General features: G+C 35.2%; 1 protein-coding gene across 6 annotated transcripts in view; it reads right to left on the reverse strand.

Moving 5' to 3' along the window:
• Nucleotides 1–23,500, reverse strand: part of CCDC171 (coiled-coil domain containing 171) — a 372,925-nt gene that overhangs the window by 140,995 nt on the left and 208,430 nt on the right. For all 6 annotated transcript variants that reach the window (XM_045840936.1, XM_045840939.1, XM_045840937.1 and 3 more), the window contains 3 exons: nt 20,723–20,868; nt 18,775–18,829; nt 2,008–2,139 (listed from right to left, as the gene is read on the reverse strand). In XM_045840936.1, coding sequence (XP_045696892.1) covers nt 2,008–2,139; nt 18,775–18,829; nt 20,723–20,868 — 333 coding nt within the window. The remainder of the gene's footprint in view (nt 1–2,007; nt 2,140–18,774; nt 18,830–20,722; nt 20,869–23,500) is intronic.

Raw genomic sequence — 23,500 nt, forward strand, 5'->3', positions numbered from 1 at the left:
TTGGCCAAATGGTTCATACACGATCACAACTGCATGATAATCAGTAGGCGTGCTCTCACTGATTACTCCACTCCACCAGCGCTGAGTACAAAGCTAAACACTAAATACACAGCTACACTTAGCACAAACACACATATTTATATACTGTAAAAATGTGGAAAGTAGAGTTCAACAATATTAGCCTGTCAAATGGAAACAAAATTTTTATCTGTGAATCTGTCTACAGTATAACATAAATTATGACCCACATCATACACAGATGCAGAATGAATATTTTTGTAAATGTAGGAAAAACTCCACTAATAGATTTAAAGGGTTTTACGCTGACCATTTAACACAGGTGTCTAGATTTTTCAGTGTCAGATTTCACCAGTTCAGGCTGCACAGTCAAGTATGCCTAGTCTTACACCTGGGCTCTGGGCCCCGCCACTCACTTATTGCTAACTTCGGAGAGGTACCAAAACTCTCTGATAGTTACAGTTTTTCAATTGTAAAATGGAGATAATGACATCTACTTGAGAGATTCATCGTGAGGATTAAATGAAGTCATGTATTTAAAGAGCTAAGCATGATACCTGGTACATAAAATGGTACTATTATTATAATTCAGGTCGTCAGTTAACATAGGGCCTCCCTTCTCAAAGTACTCAAAGCATATCACCAGCCATGGGTGTGCGGGTGTGCGAAGGTGTGGGTGTCTCTGCGTGTCTGTGTAAAACACTATTATGGCCCAAATCATGTGCCCTTCTCTGCGTGGAATACTAAGCCAAAATATATGCCACTAAGTGTTTAGGTATATGGTAAAGTGCATAACTATTTTTACTAGAACTTGGAAAAACAGTGGTTTGAAATATGGGTCTACACATTTCCTTCTCGTCATTCACAAATGTCAAAACCATAGAGAGTTCACGGTTTGCCCCCCAAAATGGTATCCCTAGTATTTACTTTTTCTTTGTGGAGCATTAATTTGAGTATAAATAACACATTAAATTAGGGTTTGGAAGACGTAGAAAAAATTAATGCATCCTTACTTGGATTGATATTTGTACAAAATTAAAATCTCAAGGAGTCATAAACTGAAGAATGAAAAAATTAATTTTAAACTTCAAAATGTGAAACACTGAGTTTTAAGAGATATTTATCTTTTAAATACAATTTAAAGATCTAGAGTGCTTCTGAACAAGGACAACCTCTTTTGAAATATCAGGCTCCTTATAGTTTAGATAATGTTCAGAGATTTTTCTAGTAAAGGCATTGGGCATTTTAAAGAGAATAAAGCAAATACTGAATGTTGTTTTGCCTAATTAAAAAAAATTTAACCCTTTGGGGAAAAAATGACACAATAGTAAAGCGTAGAAAGATACATGCAGCATCTGAAAATTATTGTTTTTGAAAATAATTTTCTTTATTAAGTTATTCTTAACATTATTTGAGGTTTTGTGAGTGGGTGCTTTGAGTTCCATAAATGAATTAACCAAGTTCACACAGATTACAACATTCATTAAAACTAAACATGAAAGGGCAAAGTACTCTATACTGCCAAGTACAGCTCTAGATTTGTTGAAATTAAACGAATTACCATGTAAGAATGTTGGATGTACTTGGAAATTAACATTGAAATTTTCAAATATCTTTCCTAATAATTTTATCTAAACTGATTTATTTTAAAAGAGTAAGAGCTATAAATTGAGACTAGCTTAAAAAGATAACAGCCTAGCATCTTATTGTCCTCTGTGTTAGAAAGGTAGTATTTTAAATCTGTACCTAGCTATAACAGACATATTTTCCTTGGTAAAAAAAATACCTTTCAGGATTATTTAATAGAAAGAATTGGGACTTTAAAAAATAAAACAGTTATTTGTGAAATATAGTTTTACATGATAGAAGAAAAATTATTTGCATCTCCATTATGTTATTCACCATATTTTGAGGCTTTCATTCTCTCCAGTTAGTACAATTTATTTTTCTACATGTCTCAGTAGCAAACAATGTTATTTAGACTCTAACCTGGCACGCTACAACCTCTGGCCCGCCCTTGAGCCCCTCCATTGCAAAGGTCTCCAGGTGCAGTTTGGGTAGCTGCAGGGTGAAGTCATTCCTACTTGCCGCAGTCCGTGACAGCGAGATCTGATCTCTGACCTAAAGGGAAAAAAACAGCATCAATGGTAATTCCCCTTCAGACACATTAACTGGGATGAACTGGGTCCCCTTGAGCCCACTGAGTGGACTTGCATTGATCGCTGGACCTGAAATCCATGAATAAATTTAGGACTAATTGATTTTTCGTTGCAAATAAATCTCTAATTCAGAGTGCTGGGGGAGAATGTTAAGAAGAAAAAGCATCCTCCTGCTTGAAATGAGGGAGGGAGGAAGAGTCACTGGAGCTCTTCTGATCAAGAGGTTTTGAATTATTTTTCACTGTTCCACTCAGAAGAGAAAAAGGAAAGAAGAAAAAAATTCACAAAATCAAAAACAAATAGTAATCTCCTAATTATTATCCCTTTCTTAATAACATGTTTAACTTAACTGGTATTAACTGATATATATTGGACAAGATAATTATTAGGTACTAGTCTTTTGGAAAAAAAAACTTCAATAATATGTACCCTGGAATAAAAACAAATATACTCAAGAAACAAGGATACTTAAAAATATACTAGGAAAAGGTTTGTTTGCCCTTTTGAACTTGAGTCTTATTAATTAAATACATATAAACCAACTCAGTCACACAACTTCTAAATAAGGTAATGAATAAAATCAGTAGAGTCTGTACTGTATTTTAAGTATTCGGAAAGGTAACAATACAAACATCTCACAGATATGCAGAAACACCAATCCTCTAGCCAGTATAGGAATCACATGCAGTTGATATTTCACTGCCACCTTCTGGACAAATGAGAAAATACTCCCTACATAATACAAATACTAGACAGGAGAAAATGTTTAGAAACACATTATTTTCATTTTTAATCCAAACTTAGTAAAAGCCTTAAGAATTCCAAATTTTAATTTGCTTTTAAGATCAGTGAGCTTTTATTTTTAATCACATGGATTAATGACAGGAATGTTCACATGTAGGCATATTTTCTGACTTTCCTTATGCCTGAATTGGTTTTAAAAATTTATCTCCTTGGTACCATATACCTGATACACACCACACAACTAGCTCAAAGTCAGAATAAACAGAGTGTTTATGGCCTGGGTAGAAAGAGTAAAAATGAGGAGAAGTATAAAATAACATCAAACGCTCAAATAAATGTATTTAATCTCTACACCTGGGCAACTTCAAATGTAACTTGGCAATAATACAGGGTGGAGCAAAACCAAGTTTACAGCTGTGGGCACATAAAACACAGAGTTTCTTCTTATATTAGTATTTATTATTAATTGCTGTATTATTTTCAATACAAACAACTGTAAACCTAGTTTTGCCCTACCCTGTATATGACAGAAAACCTGTCCTTCATTTTTCTGTTCTACATGGTCAGCTTGTAAAACTGTTTGAATCACTTCTAGTTTTATAAATGAACTATCATACTATATAGGATTTCCTTAAACCAGCAAATACACACAAATATATGATGACATCTTTCACTGTTCATGCTAATTTATGGGCAAGAAAAGCCTTATACTCTCAAGTTGATGTGAAGAATTTCTGTCAATATGTGAATGTCAAAGTGTGTGCTGTAAAGCATGCACTAGAACGCAACTTTTATAGTAATGTGGGTACTGCATGCACGCCGGAGTCCCCATTCAGAATATATATTTATCTGTAACACACACTCTCCAGTCAGAATGAGAATGCTATTACACTTACTTAACATAACAGAATAAATCATATTTTACAAATATATTTGCTTTAGTTCTATATTTTTTATGTATGGATATGTTCTCATGTTTTGGGTTTTTTTGTCACCAATGTGCACTCAGATAAAAGAAAACGTTAATGTGGATTAAGGTACTGGGAATTTACCAACATCAAACCACTGGTGTTTTGCCTTCTACCCTTCTGAACCATAGTCAATAGATCTAAATATTTTACTGTACCCTGGCCAATTCATTGTTTGATGTTTAAAAACTCACCCAGAATCAAAGAAAATTTATTAAATTTGAGCCCCCAAATGAGATACTATTAGCTTTGAAAGTCAAGTTTAACTGCGATATTGATGATTCTCTTTTTTCTGTGACAAAATTCACAAGGGAAATCCTGGATGTCAAAGTACAAAAGCAGATTGCTAACACGGGCAAAGGGGGGTGGGAGGCTCCCAGCAATGTAGGTGCGTGATCCACGACACGGCCCAGCACTGGGGCCCTTTCACCCCATTATCACCGGGCACCACACTTCTTCTGTGAGGCTAGACACACGGGACAGCAAGCCACACTGTATTCTCTAAATTAACTTTCTAAGCAAAAGGAAGGTGGGGCACTTGGTCCTTAAAACTGATTTATTGTTGAATTTACATTTTCACTAAACATTATTTAATTCCTTTTTAAGAAATAACTCAAAATGCAGCTATTTCACTAAATATAATGATGAGCATGATTATTACTTGGATAGTATGCATGTGTTAATACTTCCATTTAATTATAAACTATCTGTTAATTGTTGACAGTGCCATCCAGAGACAGTGACCCATGATATTTCTACTCTAATTTCAGAATTTTTCCACTTTTAAATTAGACCAAAACTTCGAGAGCAGGCATCTAAGCTGTTCTGCAAATATTTCTAGACAAAGGGTGTTTTGAGTCTTGAAAAAGATTGACTAGGAATTCTTTTATTTCAATGGTAAAGGCAGTGAAAGCACTGTGTTGAGAGAATAGAAAACAGACACTAGGGCAAGTGGAAAACTAACTGCAGTGAAGGGAGGAGAAGGAAAGGTGACGAGAAGGAAACCCCGAGAGTGGAAAGGAGCGACTACTCAGAAAGAATGCAGGAGGCAAGCCAAATTTTCATTGTGAACACAGATAAACAGAGAAGACATTCAACCCAGAGCATTAGCAAAAGAATTCTTCCCTTAATGCATTCATGTTGTCCATTAAAAAAAAAAACACAGAACAGGCAGACTGAGAACAAAGTAACTAAAATCAGAAAAGAACTAAGCAGGATTGCTTTAGGAAATACTACCCATTGGGTACAAAATGATCCCTTTGAAAAATGAGAATATGAAGTAACTTCCTTTACTGTCAAAAGTTCTGAAGTAACAATATTAGAATAGTAAAATTATTTGTCCCTAAAATGAAAAGTAGGTTCACCTTTTAAAACACAAATTTTTAATGTGAATTAAAACCACCACTGTCACCTGTCCACAATTATATTATAATTTCAAATTGATTTTAAATATTAATTTCAAAAGACAGCCATTGATTCTGTTTACAGCACATCAGCATTCATCCTATAATTAAGATTCTACACCCTTTTCACTCTGACTTTATAGTTGTGAGCAATAAAAAAATATATACGAGGTCTGTCCAGAAGGTATCCAGCCATGTAATATGAAAAATGGAGACATTAATTGAAGATACAAGATACAAGAAACACTGTACATAGCACAATGACACCTCAGTCCCCTCCAAAGTCCCCTTGGGACCTCACACAGTTGCAATCACCATCAGCTGCCCCATTGTATTTTCCTGAATTTCACTGACAGTCTGAAATCTCTTCCCTTTCAAAGGTGATTTTAGTTTTGGGAGAAGCCAGAAGTCGCAGATGCCAAATCTGGGCTGTAAGGGGCTGAGTCACCTGGGTGATTTGATGTTTTGCCAAAAAAACTGTACACAAGATGTGATGTGTGAGCAGGCATGTTGTCATGATGAAGCTGCCAATCAGCAGTTGCCCATAGCTGTGTCTGTTTTTTACTGTATTGCATCTTTCTACCAATAATAATGCTGAGGTTGTACTCCTTACTAGTTGTTTGGCCTTGAGGGGCATACTTGTGATGGACAACACTTTCCCAATCAAAAAACAGTTAACGTGGTCTCTTGATCCTGCTGCAACTTTGCCACACCTTCTTCTTGATCATCTTTGAAGCCTTATGCCACACTTTTATTTGTGATGCACTCATTGCATCGTCCCTGAAAGCTTTCTGAATTACCCAAATAGTTTCTGCAGAGGAATGTTCAAGCTTAACACAAAATTTGATGCAGATTCATTGCTTTATTTGTTCAGTCACTTTATTTCCCAGATTTTACTCATTTATTTTTAGAAAGAAGGGAACAGAGGCAGAAAGAGAGGGAGAGAAACATCAATGTGTGATTGCCTCTCGAGTGACCCCTACTGGGGATCTGGCCCACAACCCAGGAATGTGCCCTAACTGAGAACTGAACCAGTAACCTTTTGGTTCGCAGGCCAGCACTCAATCCACTGAGCCACACCAGCCAGGGCCATTCAGTCATTCTAAGTGCAGTGGCCACACAGTACACATGCTCACTCAACAGCACCTACCGCCCCCACTGACTAGTATAATGAAGTTATCATTGTTCACACAAGTGTATTCCAGGCCACTCTCCTTGGCTGCCATTGGTTATATTGATGCTGCACAAAACCATTCTCATTATAGTAACAATGGCTGGACTTCTTCCGGACAGGCCTCATTTACAATGCTTTTTACTTCAAAATAGCTGACTTTATTTCTAACATAATGATTTTTCATAGTATTTTATAATATAAATCCCAATTGTCAAATTGTGCAGGTTTTTATAACACTCTATAAAGGTTTAGTTTTACATTTTGACAAAGAATAAAAAAACATACCTATATTACTCCATTCTAAAAATTAGTTTTAGAAAAAGTAGTTCACAATTGGGAACTGCATTTTCCCTTTCTTACCACATACTTTCAGAAAGCAGATATTTCTGATATGCTCTAAGAGATGTACAGAGAAAAATAAATGAAACTTTCTAAAAAGTCAAAAATTGTTATAAAATATATATTTATTTCATTATAACTATCTAGTTTCAGAATTCAGTGATTCACAAGCTCCATGCAGTACTATTTCTATGGCCCTGATTAGCCTTTACTCACAAGACTCTGATCTGCACTCTAACCCTAACACCAAAAAGCTATTTCTGCTAGATACATCAATGATGAAATTAAATTAATCATTTTTAGAAAAGCTAATCAACTCCCAATATTTGAAGCTGCATCTTTTATTGTGCACAACTATAAATTTCTCTGGACCTAGTGTTCTAATTTTTTTAATCCATGAAATGTAGTACTAGCTATGTTTTACCAACAGGATGCCACGGAAGAAGCAGTAAGTTGTAGAGATCAAAAGTAGATACACTTAAGAACACATGTAAGAAAATGTATGTAATGTCTGAATCTTGAATGCCTGGGAAAAGTAACTGATATCAGGACTTTACATCATATAGTTAATCTCCCTGAAATTATATTTTCTCCAATCCATTATTGTCACCAATGCTTCAAAACAAATGTTCATATGAGATTCCCTTCACATGTAGACCTCCATGATACTTCCCTCCTGCAACCTCCATCCTCATCACTCTGAATTCATGTGTTACAGCACTTTGCTTACACCCCTGCCTTCCTTTGTCCCATCCAACCTTGTACTTCCTTCCACATTCATTGATACCTGGTACTTTCCCTTTCCTCTTTAATTTTTTATCCTATACACTAGTGCAACCGACACCCTATTTTTCAACCTATGCACCAAGAGTAGTGTATCGTTGACACACTACAACCTGGGAACCCAACCCCACCCATCACCTGTTACTGTAAATAAAGTTTTATTGGAATACAGCCATGCCCAGTCATGTGGTATTGTCTTTAGCTGCTTTCCTGTTACAACGACAGAGTTGGGTAACTGAGGTGGAGGCTACGTGACCTAAAAAGCCTAAAATATTTACAGTCTGGCCCTTTACAGAAAACGCTGCCCATCCCTGCCTTAGAGGTGAAGAAGGAAAGACAATATGTTTCCACCATCTAAAAAGTTTATTAAAATTACCACATCTTACCAGAGAATGAGGGAATAATTTCTAGTGAGTCATATCACTAACACAAAGTATCATCTCAGACATTTTCTGGCTCCTTTTTTCTAGTGTTTCATGAACTGAGTATCATATATCCTGATGTATTCTGAAGTTTACGTAGTCTGGTATACACTGACAGGGTCTAACCGTCCTGGCACAACTACAGTCACCTGTTTTACATCCAATTAACAGAAAACTTTGTTAAAGAAGTAGAATAGGCATACTGGAGAGCCTTTGTAAATATAAAGAAAAGAGAATCGGCCAGAGTTAAATACACTCTGTAATAACAATAGTAGCAAGAAAAATGTTATATATACAGACAATTTTAACTAAGTGATCAAATACAAATGTCATCCCAAACTCACAAATTCTACAAGGCAGTAGAAAGAGGGAATCACAAAAAAAGATACTTAGTTCCAGGACGCTGGTTAAGTGCCTAGTGATAGAAGCAGGTATGAAAGCATGGTGTGACAACAGAAATGACATGAAAAATTGGATACTTAATCTAAATGAATATTTCCCTGCTTCTTTTTCCTTCTCCTTAAATACTGAACTAATAAAATGGACAGAGTGGGAGGAGGGACTGGATTGGGAGTAAAAAGGAGAAAACTGTATTTGAACAATGATTAAAAAAATAAAAAATAATAATAATAATAAAAAATAAAAATAAATAAAATGGACAGAGTATAGTACTATTTCCATTAGCAATAGCACCATTAGTGCTCCCAAAAATACTTCATGCTTTCCAAAGTACTCTCCACATTCGCTCACTCAATGCTGCCATCCACCTGTGGAACCACTACCGCCATCGCTAATATCAGGCTACTGAGTCCAGTGCTCTTGACAAGAAATAATAATGCAATAACGCCTCTTACTATCCATAATGAACAGTTAATAGTTGAGGAACCTGTTTTAGATTTTGGTACTTCTTGCATTTCCCTACCTAAAAAACAACACTGTTTTTTCCCTTCTCTTGATCCCCTGTCTGGCAGTCTTAGCAGAAGTGTGTAAGTTTCAGAAAAGTAGTTTTGTGGTAAGCAATAGAGACTATTATTTAAGCATCCTTACTTTCCTTAGTAGTTTCACTAGACCTGTGGGCATGTTCATTCCTTTATGCTTTCTCTCTCCCTGCTCCACTCCCTACCAACACACATACAGGTATGACACTGAGACCGGTTACCTGTGCAGCAATCTTCCTCATACACGGTCCCAGCCTCGCACAGAAGATCCCCAAACTTTGGTGTCCCAAGACATATGCAACACGCCTGCCATGCTGCATGCCACGGCACTCTGGCGGCAGAAGCAGGTGCCCCATGGGTCTGTGGCAGGCACAGACCCTCAGTTTGAAAAGAAGTGAAGAACTCGCCTTCTTTTACTGGGAGGCTATTTAACCTCACCTACAACACTGGAGCAGAGCCAGAACTCTCCAATGACTGCCAGTTGCTGTCACCAGGAACTGGGCAAAATCCACCACCACAACCACCCCGCATATTATAGCTACATCCCAATCATGGAACTGAAAAACTGATCTCTTGAATCAAATTATGAAGCTGGCTACATCCTAATTAAGGATCTGAGAAACTGAACCCTCAAATTAAATTATCAAGCTGGAAAACAGAGTGATTTAATCACGGACATCTTATAAAGGCACTAGTCAGCATGAAAAATCTGTAAGGCAAGTGATAGACCATAGAGTGCACCCCACAAACACAGTACTGTGACCTTGAGCCATTTGAATACACAAAACTCGTACTTGAAAATAAAGAAGTGTACTTATAAATTGAGTTCTTACAGTCCTCCACACAGAGGTATTTTCTTTTCTAGGGTAAATTACTCCAAATGAGAAAGACAGATGAACAATAAAATTAGTTATTTAGATGTGTTTAAACTAACAACTGTTAGGAACAGATACGTGACATTCTGTAGTGTCTTATCTTTAGTGTGTCAAGGTTTTTAAATCCCTCTTGAGCTGGAGTACCATTTTTAGCTTGGGTAGGTCAGAATGACACTGAACCATATGAATGATGACACACAAGACAGCTATATGGACAGAGTTGTCATCAGCAAGCCAGCTGTGCTAACACCTGCATGCCCTGCACAGCTGATCTTCAGAACCAGGATCCCAGCACTAAGAACGAAAAGGGGGTCAAAGATCATCAGGAACATTGAGAGAGTCATTAATGACTCACTAAAAATTGCATTTTAGAGGCAGGAGATCACGTTTCAACTTTTAAAACACTGTCAGTTTCATACATTAAAAATTATTCTATGGTCGTTGTATTCCTTATAAATGCAGTAAAAACCAAAAGTCAAAGATAATTATGTATTATCAAATTCTTAAGATTCTAAAATCACATTTGAAGATTCGGCTGTGCAGTGACTTCATCTGTCAGATCCTGTTCCACAATCCACTCTAACAATAGGAGTAAGGTATCTTTCATGGCCATCAAACTAGCTATTACCTGTAAATTCATCGTCAGTGTATCTCTCTTTCCTAGTGACTTTCCTACAATTAAATGTAGGCTATCTCCTCTCTCTCTTAATTAAGCAAAGTACATTCACATGCTATTTTTAGCAATCAAATACAGAATACAAATTATACTAATAGCAAGACTTACACTGGAGGGTGGAAATGGGAGAGAGGTGGGGAGGGCTGGGTGGGTAGGCTGGAATGGGGGTAAAAGATAGAAAATTGTACTTGAACAACAACTAAAATAAAAAAAAAAAGACTCACACTGGAATCTGCAGATGGCTTCCATTATGTTTAGAGACTGGGTGATGGTAAAAGTTTGGCTCATTCAACACACATTCATTGAGTGCCTATTGGGTACCAGGCACCATGATAGATGCTGTGAATATAAAAATTAAGGAGACAGAATTCCATCCCTCAAGGCCTTCAAACTCTAGTGGCATCATTAATCTCTCAAAATGTATTTCCCAGCTTCCCATTTATCTATAATGTCTTGTTTCTCCTGTCAATTGCGATATTGCCTCTTTCTTTGCCAGCAAGTATTATGTTAATCAATCTCAAACCTTTGTCTTTAGCCTGACTTTTCCCCTGAGGTTCAAACTCACATCCTGCTGTTCACATTACCTTAAACTCCAGTAGTTCCAAAACAAAACCCATCATTGTCTCCTTTCTCCCCGGTGAAAAGCAAACTAACTCGCTCCTCTTGTACTCCTAAAGCCAGTTAACCACACTGCCCATCCTGGGAATCATCCTCCCCTGCCCTTCTCATCCCCATATGCCACTTTATTAAATAAAGTTCCATGTCCTTTCCTCAAAACCACCTACCATCATTAACCTGGTTCAAAACCCATCTAGCCTACAGAGTCACAGCTCTTAAAATCCCCTTCATTACACTGCATCCAGAACCCAAATTCAATAAGGAAAACTGATCGCATCACTACCTGGCTTAAACCCTAGTTTATTTCCCATTGCCCCAGGATAAAGATCCAAAGTTCTTGGAATGGCAACAAACAAAAAAATTCCTCCATGACTTGGCTTCCACCTGCCTCATTCAGCCTTACCTCGTACACTCTTCTTACATTTAATGGTGAATTGAAAATATCTGGCCACACATGCTCCCACACACTTGCACAGGCTACTCTCTTTGCTAGAATACCTTTCCCATCATTCTTCCCACTTCAGAGACCCATCCAGACATTAATTTTCTCCTGAGAAAACTACTAGCCCATTCCTGGGTTCTCTAGTATGTCTCATAGATGAACAACTCCATCTAAATAGATATGGAGCTCCATGTTATGGATGGAATTATCTGTGTCTCCATTTTAAGGGAATGGACTAGGAGATATATACACACAGTATATTATACATTCCCAGAGCAGGGTGCAGTTCCTGGCACATACTATACACTCAAAGGCATTTGTAGGCTGAACTACTTATAGTAAATATTGTTTTATGGTAAATTGCACATTTTAAGTAACTTTATTGCAGAAGCAAATCCCAAACAGCTTCAGCAAATACTCCTGTGACTCTCTGGTTATTATTCCAGTGTCATTTCAGCCTGATAAATTTAGAAGATTTATAGACGCAAGTTTTCTAGATGGTCTTTTGAGGATTCTGAATCGTGACTTCCTGCTTTATCTTTTAAATAACTTACTGAAAAGGCATTTAACACCTCTTAGTAGAAGTTCAGTGGTAACTTCAAGGTTCATAGTACACTGTGATCACACACAGAAAACAACTCCAAAGCTGTGGTACTCTACAAATATCTAAAAGCCTCAAGGGTCCAATCATTCTGCTAATTCAATAATAACAAAGGATTACAGCAACCAAAAATGTTCAGATTCTTCTCTATATTCAAATTGTATCCAAATCTATTTACTTTCACCCCCAGCTATATAGTAAATAAGGCATCTCTCTGCTAAGAACTTCAACAGTATCCAATAAATGCTTAGTTAATATAAGTTTCTCACAGTAACACTAAGTAATCCAGGCATTAACCTATCCATCCAGTTATTCATTACCCTATCCTGAAAATTATTTCAATATAATCATACTTTCACTTGTTTACACAAGTAAAAATACTTAAGCATGTTTGAAGAGGCTCTTAATTTTTAAAAATTTTAATTCCTGATAAGTCTACATTTTCAGTAGTATTAGAAGCCTACTGGTAAAGTTATTAGAAACATAAAAGGATATAATATTAGTGAGTAATGTTAACAAAAATGTGGAGGAAAGTATTCCAAAAGCAGCAAATAAAATTGCAAAATTACTTAGAAACAACGTTTTCAGAACTCTGGCAAGTAAATTTTACAGCAAGCAGCCAAAGCTTAATTAAGAAAAAAAAAATCTGAATCATGACATTTAAGGAAATTTCTGTCAAAGCACTAGGTGACCACTAACAAATTAACAGAACAGAGATTTCAGTGGCCACAAATGACAAAGAATACAGGCTTTACAAAACTACTTCAGAAAATTCACCACACCAACAACTACTACCAGAGAATGCAGCAACAGCAAACACTAGAGATGATGGAAAATCTGATTTCTTGAGTCACTGCACTGTAACATTCAAAATATCCATTTTTTCCCCCCTGGGTGGTGTGGCTCAGTGGATTGAGTGCCAGCCTGTGAACCTAAAGGTCACCAGTCAGGTCACTTTCCTGGGTCAGAGGTCAGGTCCCCAGTTGAGAGCATGAGAGAGGCAACTGATCAATGTTTCTCTCACACACCGATGTTTCTCTCCCTCTCTTTCTCCCTCCCTTCCCCTCTCTCTAAAAGTAAATAAATAAAATCTTTTTAAAAATATCCATAATTCAACAAGAAACTATGAAGTATGTAAAAAAATAAAGTACCGCCCATATATAAGAAAAATGGAAATTAATAAGAACTGTCCCTGAGGAAGCCTACACATGGAATTTACCACTAAGTGACTTTAAATGGATTATTTTAAATATTTTTTAGAAGTTAAAGAAAACTATGCACAAAGAACCAAAGGAGAAATCATGACAATGATGTTTTCCAAAGGATTATATAAGTAAAGAGATATAAAGTATAAAAAGAAAACAAATAAAAATTTTGTAGTTGATACATTTAAGTGCTGAAAGTGGAAAAAGCTGTCAATCAAGAATTCTATATCCAACAAAAATACGCTTCAAAAATGAAAGAGAAATTAAGCTAGTCCAAGAGCTGAGGGTGCTCTTCACTACTAGACCTGCCTTCTAAGGAGAAATCCTTTAGCCTGAAATTAAGGACACTAACAGTAACTGAAAACCACAGCAGAAACAAAGAATACTAAAATAAAAAAATAAAGGTAACTACATAGGTAAATATAAAAGTTAGTATTAATGTATTTTTGGTATGTAACTCCTCTTTTTTCCCTATATGATTTAAAAGAATATTACATAAAACATTAATTATAAACTATGTTTATAGGCACTCAATGTATGAAGATGTAATTTGTGATAACAGCAACATAAATGGGGGATAGAACTACACAGGACCAAAATCTCTGTATACTATTGAAACTAAATTGGTATTATTTCAAGTTAATTGTTGTGAATTATTATGTTAATTGTAATCCCAAAGCAACCGCCAAGAAAATAACACTATGTAGTAAAACAAAGGAAAATGCATCAAATATTATACTAGAAAAGTACTATCTAGCACACCAAAAAGGGAGAAGACTAATACAGAAGTTATGAAACAATATAGATGTAGTATATAGAGAAAAAATGACAAAAGTCCTTTCTTACTACTAATTACACTAAATGCAAATTGATTAAACTCTCCAATTAAAACTTGGGGCTTGGCAGAATATATTTAAAAACATGACTCAACCACATGCTCTCTACAAGAGACTCATCTAAGACACAGATAGGTTGAAAGTAAAAGGAGAGAAAAAGATATTCCATGCAAACAATAAACAAAAGAAAGCTGAAGTGGCTATAGTAATATCATACAAAATAGACAAAAGTTTTTTGAAGAGACAAAGAAAAATATATAATAATAAAAGGGTCACTCCACCAAGAAGATACAACGATTTCTAAATATACATGCACGCAACAAAAGAACCCTAAAATACATGAAGCAAACACTGACAAAACTGAATGGAGAAACAGTTGAACAACAACAGTTGGAGACTTCAAAATATCACTTCATTTATGGACAAAACAACTACATAAAAGATATCCAAGAAACTTGAACAATACTGTAAACCCACCAGATATAACAGACATATTTAGAACACTCCACCCACAACAGCAAAATACATGTGTGTTTTAAATGCTCTATAACATTCACCAAGACACACCATATTCTGGACCGCACAAAAAACTTTAATAAATTTAAAAGAACTGAAGTCAAACAAAATATCCATTCAAACCATACAGAATTACATCAGAACTCAACAGTAAAAAGTCATGTGGAAAATGCCCAAATATTTTGGAAATTAAACAACACAATGAATAGGTTAAAGAAAAAATCATAGGGAAGTTAGAAAACACTTTGAGATAGAGCAAAACAAAAACACCACATAGCAAAACATATGGAATGCAATGAAAACAGTGCTCATGTAGAAATGTATAGCTGTAAATGCCTACATTAAAAAACAAAGCAGAAGCTCTTAACAAAGATGGTGCAGAAAGTGAGGAAGGGTGCCCCTTCCCCTCCCAAAGCCAAAGCAAAAGCAAAGGCTTTGAAGGCAAAGAAAGCAGTGCTGATAGGCATCCACAGCCACAGAAAAAAAGATCTGCCTGTCACCCACCTTCTGATGAACAAAAACAATGTGGCTCCCAAAGGCAGCCCAAACATCCTTGGAAAGGCAACCCCAAGAGAAGCGAGCTTGACCACTATGCCATCATCAAGTTCCCCTGACCACCGAGTCAGCCATAAAGAAGACAGAAAACAAGAATACACTTGTGCACAGGTTGGATGCCCAGGCCAACAAGCACCAGATCAAACAGGCTGTGAGGAAGCTCTGTGACATTAATGTGGCCAAGGTCACTGCCCCAATCAGGTCTGAAGGAGAAAAGACGGCCCATGTTCAACTGACTCTCAACTGTGATGCTCTGGACATTGCCTACAAGATGGGAATCCTCTAAACTGAGTCTAGCTGGCTAATTTGAAACACAAACATTTTTCATATAAAAAGAAAGATCTCATACAGTTGGTTCTCTTTTTATTTTAATAGTTTTCTTTAGCCATGCAGAAACTTTTTATTTTGATGAAATACCATTTGTTTATTCTTTCCTTTATGTCCCTTGCTTTAGGGGACATATCAGTAAAAATTTTGCTGTGTGAAATATCTGAGATTTTCCTGCCTATGTTCTCTACAACTTTAATTGTGTTGCAGCTTATATTTAAATCTTTTATCCACCTTGAATTTATTTTTGTGTATGGTGTAAGTTGGTGCTTGAGTTTCAGTTTTTTGCATGTAGCTGTCTAGTTCTCCCAACACCATTTGTTGAAGAGGCACAATTTATAATAGCCAAGTGTTGGAAGCAACCTAGGTGCCCATCAGTAAATGAATGGATCAAAAAACTATGGTACATTTACACAATGGAATTCTATGCAGCAGAAAGAAAGAAGGAGCTCCTACCCTTTGCAACAGCATGGATGGAGCTGGAAAGCATTATGCTAAGTGAAATAAGCCAAGCGCTGAAAGACAAATACCATATGATCTCACCTTTAACAGGAACCTAATCAACAAAACAAAGAAAGAAGCAAAATACAGGCAAAGACACTGAAATAGAGAACATGCTGACAGTGTTCAGAGGGAAGAGGGGAGGGAATTTCAGGGGATAAGGGCAAGGATTTACAGAAACAAGTATAAAGGACACATGGACAAAAACTAGGGGAGGGTGGAAATGGGAGGGAAGTGGGGAGGGCTGGGTGGGTGGGCCAGGATGGGAGTAAAAGATAGAAAAATTGTACTTGAACAAAAATTAAAATTTTAAAAAATAAAAAAAGAAAGATCTCAAACCAATAACCTAACTGTCTATCTTAGAAAAGGAAAAAGTGGAAAGCAAACTAAACCCAAATGAAAAAGGAAATAAAAAAGATTGGAGCAGAGACAAATGAAACAGAGAACAGAAAATCAATACAGCAAATCAGGGAAACCAAATGTGGTTCCTGGAAAAGATAGCAAAATTGGCAAACCTCAGCAAGAAAAGATTAATAAATTACTAAAATCAGGACTAAAAGTCATGACATACTACCAACCTTACAGTAATAATAATTCTAAGAAAGTGAAAAATTGTATGTCAACAAATTAGATAACCTAAATGAAATAGACAAATTCCTAGAAAATTGCAAACTACCAAAACTGACTCAAAAAGAAACAGACAATTTGCAAAGGTCAACTGTGCCAAGGAGTTTGGATGTCACCACACCACTTCCACTGTCCTGTGAAAGCCTGTACCCTCCTCCTGCTGTACTACCCTCAGTTTCTCCAAGAGAGCAAATGCTACTTGGACAGTCCAAAATGGCCCAAAAAATAAACCTGTGAACGTAGGCATGTCTCTTCACATCAACAATCTGCACCAACCTGACAGTTTCCAAGAAACTCTCTAGGTCACTTCCTTGTAATCCATTTATTCTCACCCAAATTCTGTGGAAAAGAGAATTAGCCCAATAATCAATCAATTAGCCTTTTCTAAATTTTTACTTCAAGCTTTAAAAGTAATTGATAATTTTAAAACCACTATATAAATAGAAATTTCCAAAGATATAAATCAAAATTATTACTAAATTTGAAGGAAAAAGGCCATTAAGCAAATCTACACTGGCTATAGCCCAAATCTGCAGACATCTTTCTTTCTTTCCACATGACATGAAAAACAAAAGATAAAATGTAACCTGCATAATTACAATTACCCTGCTGCAATCAGTCTTTATTATATTTAAAATACATACGTCACCATTCTCATAAGTAAAGGATAACATATATTTTATACTGATGATGATTTTTCTCTGATGTCAATATCCAGTGCCTAAGACAGCCACTATCCAACATCGTCTTACTCTGGCTGGAAGATGAACAAGCTACTAGACGTCAAAAGCAACCTTAACTATATAAAAAGGTATGACATATATATGACTTGACTGATTTTTCCTATCCAAGGTACAAAAGAAAATCTAACCAAAAATGTCTCTTTTCCTACAAAATATGAAATTTCAGATTTCTAGCATGTGTGTGTTTGATGTGACTGCGTCTAAACTACACTGGCTGTCGACACTTTTAAATGAGAGGGAGGAAGGCACAGTTTCAAACAAATATTATTTTCAAAAATAGCTCTCAGAGTATTAGGTATTTTTCCAAATGCTTTGTTGGTATGAAATAATGAGAGTCACTTTCCATACATTTACCCAAGAATGTGAAGGCCCACTGTTCCCAAAATGTTAAAATGTATTAAATACTAGTTTGCTAATGTTTACTAAATATTTCCTTAAAAGGGTTGGTTTTATGCATTTTAAATGATTTACAAACTATATTATATAGTACATTTGATTGGCAAAATTATTTTAAATATGATTCATTTATAAGTTCCCTGTATCTGGAAAGTACCAGGCATTTGTTTCCAACAAATTGTCACTCAGACAATCACAGAAACACAGAAATAACATTTTTCTATTTTTAAATAGTGAAAGAGTGAACACATCTTTGAATCTGAAGTGCTCACAAAATATACAGCCAGTTAATATATGATATTAAGTCTGTATTAATATATCTTTATTATGCCACTCATCACTACAAATGAAAAGTAAATTTACCTTCAGAAGTAATCAAATTTGAGAATAATGCAACATTATTAAATACATTAAACTTCTACTTTAAAAACACAGACCTATAAGAACATAAATCACAACGTGAAAAACATGACTGCCTAGTTAAGATATATGAGCACTGCCAAATACAATACATTATGTCTCTGTCTATGTGCACATAGGTAGGGTAGTAGGTTTACGAGTGCTGAGAGGTTAGACAGTGTGGTCAAACATTTCATCATTATGAGACATGTAAGAATCTTAATGACCTCTGGTTCACTCACCAAAGACCACAAATAATTCAGTACAATTATACCAGTTTGGGGAAACCACTATGTTCACAATTTTATCACGAACATGAAGTGAATCCTGAAAAACCTGTGCAGTATAGCTTTGTATAATACAAACTTTCAGTCATGGGAAAGGAACTTTTGTTCATTTATTTTTAAAGAAAGTACAAAATGAATTAAACTGCTATGCACATAATAAAAATGACTAGGAGAATGCTATCATAACACAAGTTGAACAATAGTTAAGAAAAATTACAATACCTTATGAAGCATATTTTCTACTGTCCTCATATGATTAGCAACACATTCTTTGTCCCTAAAAAAAAATAAAATTCAGTGTTAATAAAACCCAAGCCTTATTACAACTGTTACGCATTGTATGTAAGTCGCCATTATGGAAAAATAATGGTTAGTTATCTTTGTACTCCTAGAAATGTGAAACCTAACTATAGTTACCGATATATTTCCACATTTAATTCTTACTTTCAATCTTATTGCTTGTCATAGATTAGAGCAGGGGAAATCTTAAGAATATCTTCAAATTTAAAAAGCAAAAAAGAAGGAAAAACAAAATCACGGTTATATTATTGATTTATAATGTGCCAAAAAGGCTAAACTTTTATTCTTTTGATGTCTAATAAAAATTTTAACATATTAGTGGTGGGGATATATTATAAATGGCTATACTGTGCAAAATAATATTTTCCTTCTGTACAGTGTTTTGTGCTATCATAACTGCAAAAACATTGTCTATGGCCTTGACTAGAACTATGCAAAGTTACTTGTTTCTTCTGTTAGCTTTGCATAGTGAATTTGACTTTTATAATTAAATAAAAATTTTGGATGGAAATGCTAATAAAAATTTAATGTTAAATTATAAACTGAAAACTGTAAGCTTATATCAGTACTCCAAATTTCACAGTCAAGCCAAATTCCTCAATTAGCAGCAATGCTTTGACACAGTCTGAATCTGAAGATTTTATAATCTTGCTTTCCTTAATCTCAGAATTTTCAGAGCTATAAGGCACACTAGAAAGCATCTTCTCATTTGACCTGAGGAAACTTAAGACTGAACAATGAAAACAAAATGCTGATGTAGTAAAACTTGTATTATTTAAAATGACAAGTACATATACCTAATATGGTGATGCAATTGTTATACAGATTTACAATAAAAAAAAAAACTGTTGGTGGATATTCAAACATGCCCTGTTTTGGCCTGGGATAAACTGATTTTCTTATTATGTATAAGCAATTTCCCAAACCTACTGGCAAAGCTGTGGCTACTCTAAGATTATAGATTCCCATTCTATGATTTAGTCCACAGGCTACATTCATATTTCAGTATGAGCAATTAACAAGAGAGTGTCTCAAATGTTTTTTAAATTAACATATAATTTTTCTAAGTATAGGAATCTGGAATTCCAAATTCAGAAAACACTGAGTTTCTTTAATCCATAAATAGATTTTCTTTTAAGCCATGCTGTTATACAAAGGACTGTCTTAAAGTACTCCATATAATTTAATGTGGGGAACAAACAAAAATGCCCAGGAGAACTGTTCAATTTGAACTTCTCAGTGTATGTCAACTTGATTACCTGGTAAAAGGAAAACAGACTCATCACATTTACAAAGATGCCCATGCTGAAAACTGTGTATCTTTTTTTATTTAATGTATTAGAATATACAACTATAATATTAAATGACTCTTGTATGATATTTGTCTTTATTGCACTTAAAAAGATGCTATAATATACATATTGATTGTACAGTAACATTTTAATGGAAATATTACTTGGAATATTAGGATCATAATATATGCAAAGAAAAATTTGGAGGGAAGTGGGGCAGAAGGGAATAAGAAATACATGATAGAACAAACTATACGAAACTTTTCCATACAGAGTCTTACATTTCATATTAATGAAAACATGGTTTTAAACATGTAACACACATCAGAGCCCAAAATGCACCTAATTAGAGCTTACATAGACACTTATACTTTTCTAAAGTTTCACAATAAAATATACATTTAGAATGTTGAGTTAAAGAGTTTTCTTTTTTGAGGATATATCAGAGACTTTCAAAGAGAGACAGCTGTACTTTTGTTTTCTAACACTGTATTATCCAGAGCTAAAACCCGGAGCATGAAAGTAAGAATTGATCTTTTGTCTGTTTTAAGTGATCTCCCCAAGGTCCAAATGCTCACTTGGCTGCCATGCGGAGGGCACTCTCTGCATCGTGGATGTTCTCCTCCAGTCGACGCTTGTCCTGCTCCAGCTGGGTAAGATGTCTATTGAGCTGACGCAGAGATTGATCTTTTCTTCTCAGCTCCATCTTTGCCTCGGAGAGACTCTGCAAGCAGACAGAAAACAGAGTTACTTGTCAGCCCCGATAATTAACTTCAATTTATGCCATAGGCTATTAAACAAAGAAGGATACAGACTGACTGAGAAATAGACTTGGGTCATTACACATCAAGGTTTAACAAATTTTCTGTGAAAATTTTACATACTTACTAATTAGAAATGATAGAACCAATAAGATTTTGAAAAATGTTTAGCTACAATAAACAACTCTATTTTATTTTTTAAAATACTGCAAGGCAAATACATTTTATTCTTACTAAAAATACCTGTTTATAAAATTCTCCAGTCACATTTTCTTTTAATGATGAAAAAATAAAGTTTTTTTGGGGGGGAGCACATGAAATTTAGAGTCTATTTAAAACCAGAACTATGATATGCCCAAAGTGTGTATATGATTGAGAGGAAGGTGGCTTATGGTACCTATGGAGAATAGGAAACCCATGATTTAAAAATATCACTACTGTCTTTACAAATATATCTGTAAGTTTCTATAGACATGCCCATGGACAAACTGGACTCCAAAAATAAAATTCACTTCCTTCCTGAAATAACGCTCATGTTCAGGGCAGCAACACAATGTGATCAACACATTTCAACAGAGAAAGTTATAAATAATACCTGCAGCTGGAATTATTTATATTCCATGTTTTCCTAGTCACAGAAGTATAAAATCTGTTGATTGAAATTTGATATTTTCTTTAATTTGAAATATACTCTTAGCATAAAAATTTCAGGATGCAAGTATACAACTTTATCTTGACTTTAAGATCCCCCCAGTCAAGATAAATCAGAAACTCACATTACATAGGAAAATTTTCTAGACCTCATTTAAAATTCTAAAATGTAAAACAGTATAGGGATCAGAGTATTGATAGCAATAGAAATCTGGTCATTCCTTTGCCTACAAAATTTCCAAAGTATGAGCTCAAATAGTTTTTCTCTGAAATTTGTTGGACTGTGAGCTGAATAACTGATTTCATATACATAGCATTTTCTTCTTCTTGCTCAGAGTTTCACCTCATGTTAGTCCACAACTATCCTTAAAATACCCAGTAAAGAATAACCAAAATGCATCCAACCAGTGTGGCTCAGTTGGGTTGGGTGTCGGTCTGCAAAGTGAAAGGTCGCCAGTTCAATTCCCAGTCAGGGCACATGCCTGGGTTGCGGTTCAGTCCCTGGTCAGGAACATACAAGAGGCTCTCTCACATCAATGTTTCTCTCCCTCTTTTTCTCTCTCCCTTCCCCTCTAAAAATAAATAAATAAAATCTTTTTAAAAAGATAACCAAAATATAATACTTTCATGTTTGAAACTCTCCTGATAGCATTCTCTGAATGCATTCACAATAGGTTGTAAAAAAAAAAAAAAAAAACCCTCAAGCTGCCTGCATAGAGCTAAAACAATTCACTCTGAATGTTAGTGAATGAAAGCAATCATCAGTCAAATCGGGTATTCTAAAATGCTGAATTTTTAAAGTCAGTATTTCACATTTCAAATAGTCAAGTTGCTATCAGACAAATGTGTCCAAAATTAAAAATAAGCAAACTGTGATTATTTATTAGATAGACTTTACTTTAAATCTTTAGTGTTAACAGGTCTTTAAGAACATACCACTATGGAAAAAGTCTAATTTAAACCAACTTCAAAAAACATGACAAGGAATAGATTTTAAGAGACATAGTAAACCTACTTATTTTGTGCCAATGTTAAGATGTTTAAAGGTATTGAAGTATCATGAGATTTCTTCATTAAAGAAAATAAAACCCATATTTGAATCTTTTTAAAGCCAGTACCTCTGACATGTTTCAGGTAATAAAAACTGCTATTTTTCAGGTATGAAGATAAAACTAATGATCCAACACCAGTTAGTTACACACAAAGCTTGAAACCTTTTTCTGACAGAAATAATAGATTTGTGCCAATCCATTCAAATTCCCTTGTTCAGTAACTCTTACAACTGGAGGTGCATGTTTGTGAGGGGTAGTCAGTGTATTTCTGCCAGTTTTGTACAGATTGAAGCTCGCTGGTCCAATGACTTAACCCATGACTTTGGAATCATTATAGAACCACACTTGACTTTTCAAAAATCCTATGATATCTTTTCAAAGAAGGAATAACTCATAAAATTAAAATTTCTACTATATTCTATATCATCTTTATTTTCATCTTTCAGGGGCAATGGTAGGGAGCCAACCATCTCTCCTGAAGCTTACACTAGTTCAGAGGCATAGCTGAAGAGACCATTCTACGACTGAAATTACAGAAAATGAACAAAAAGTGATATAAACAAAGTGATATAGATCATATTTCCTTAATGTGAAAATGAAGAGATAAAATTTCTTTTAAAAAATCAACAGTGTGGTTGCTGGGGGGCAAGAGGTATAAGGGGGACTACATATAATGGAAAAAACACAGTAAAGATTAAATCAAAACACAAAAAGAAAAACTGTGCAAAGACTGGAAAAAATCATTGTATGTCTATAACTTACACATGTAGAGTAAGAGCTGAAGGACATCACAATGGAAGCAGTACAAATCAATGGGTCCATGCAGATGTATGTAACACACCAAGACAGAAAAAGTGATTCAATGCTGCTATGTCTTTTCCATAACATTCAC

Source organism: Phyllostomus hastatus, unplaced genomic scaffold (genome assembly GCF_019186645.2).
Source record: "Phyllostomus hastatus isolate PE091 unplaced genomic scaffold, TTU_PhHast_1.1 phas_contig_34, whole genome shotgun sequence".
Lineage (NCBI taxonomy): Eukaryota > Metazoa > Chordata > Mammalia > Chiroptera > Phyllostomidae > Phyllostomus > Phyllostomus hastatus.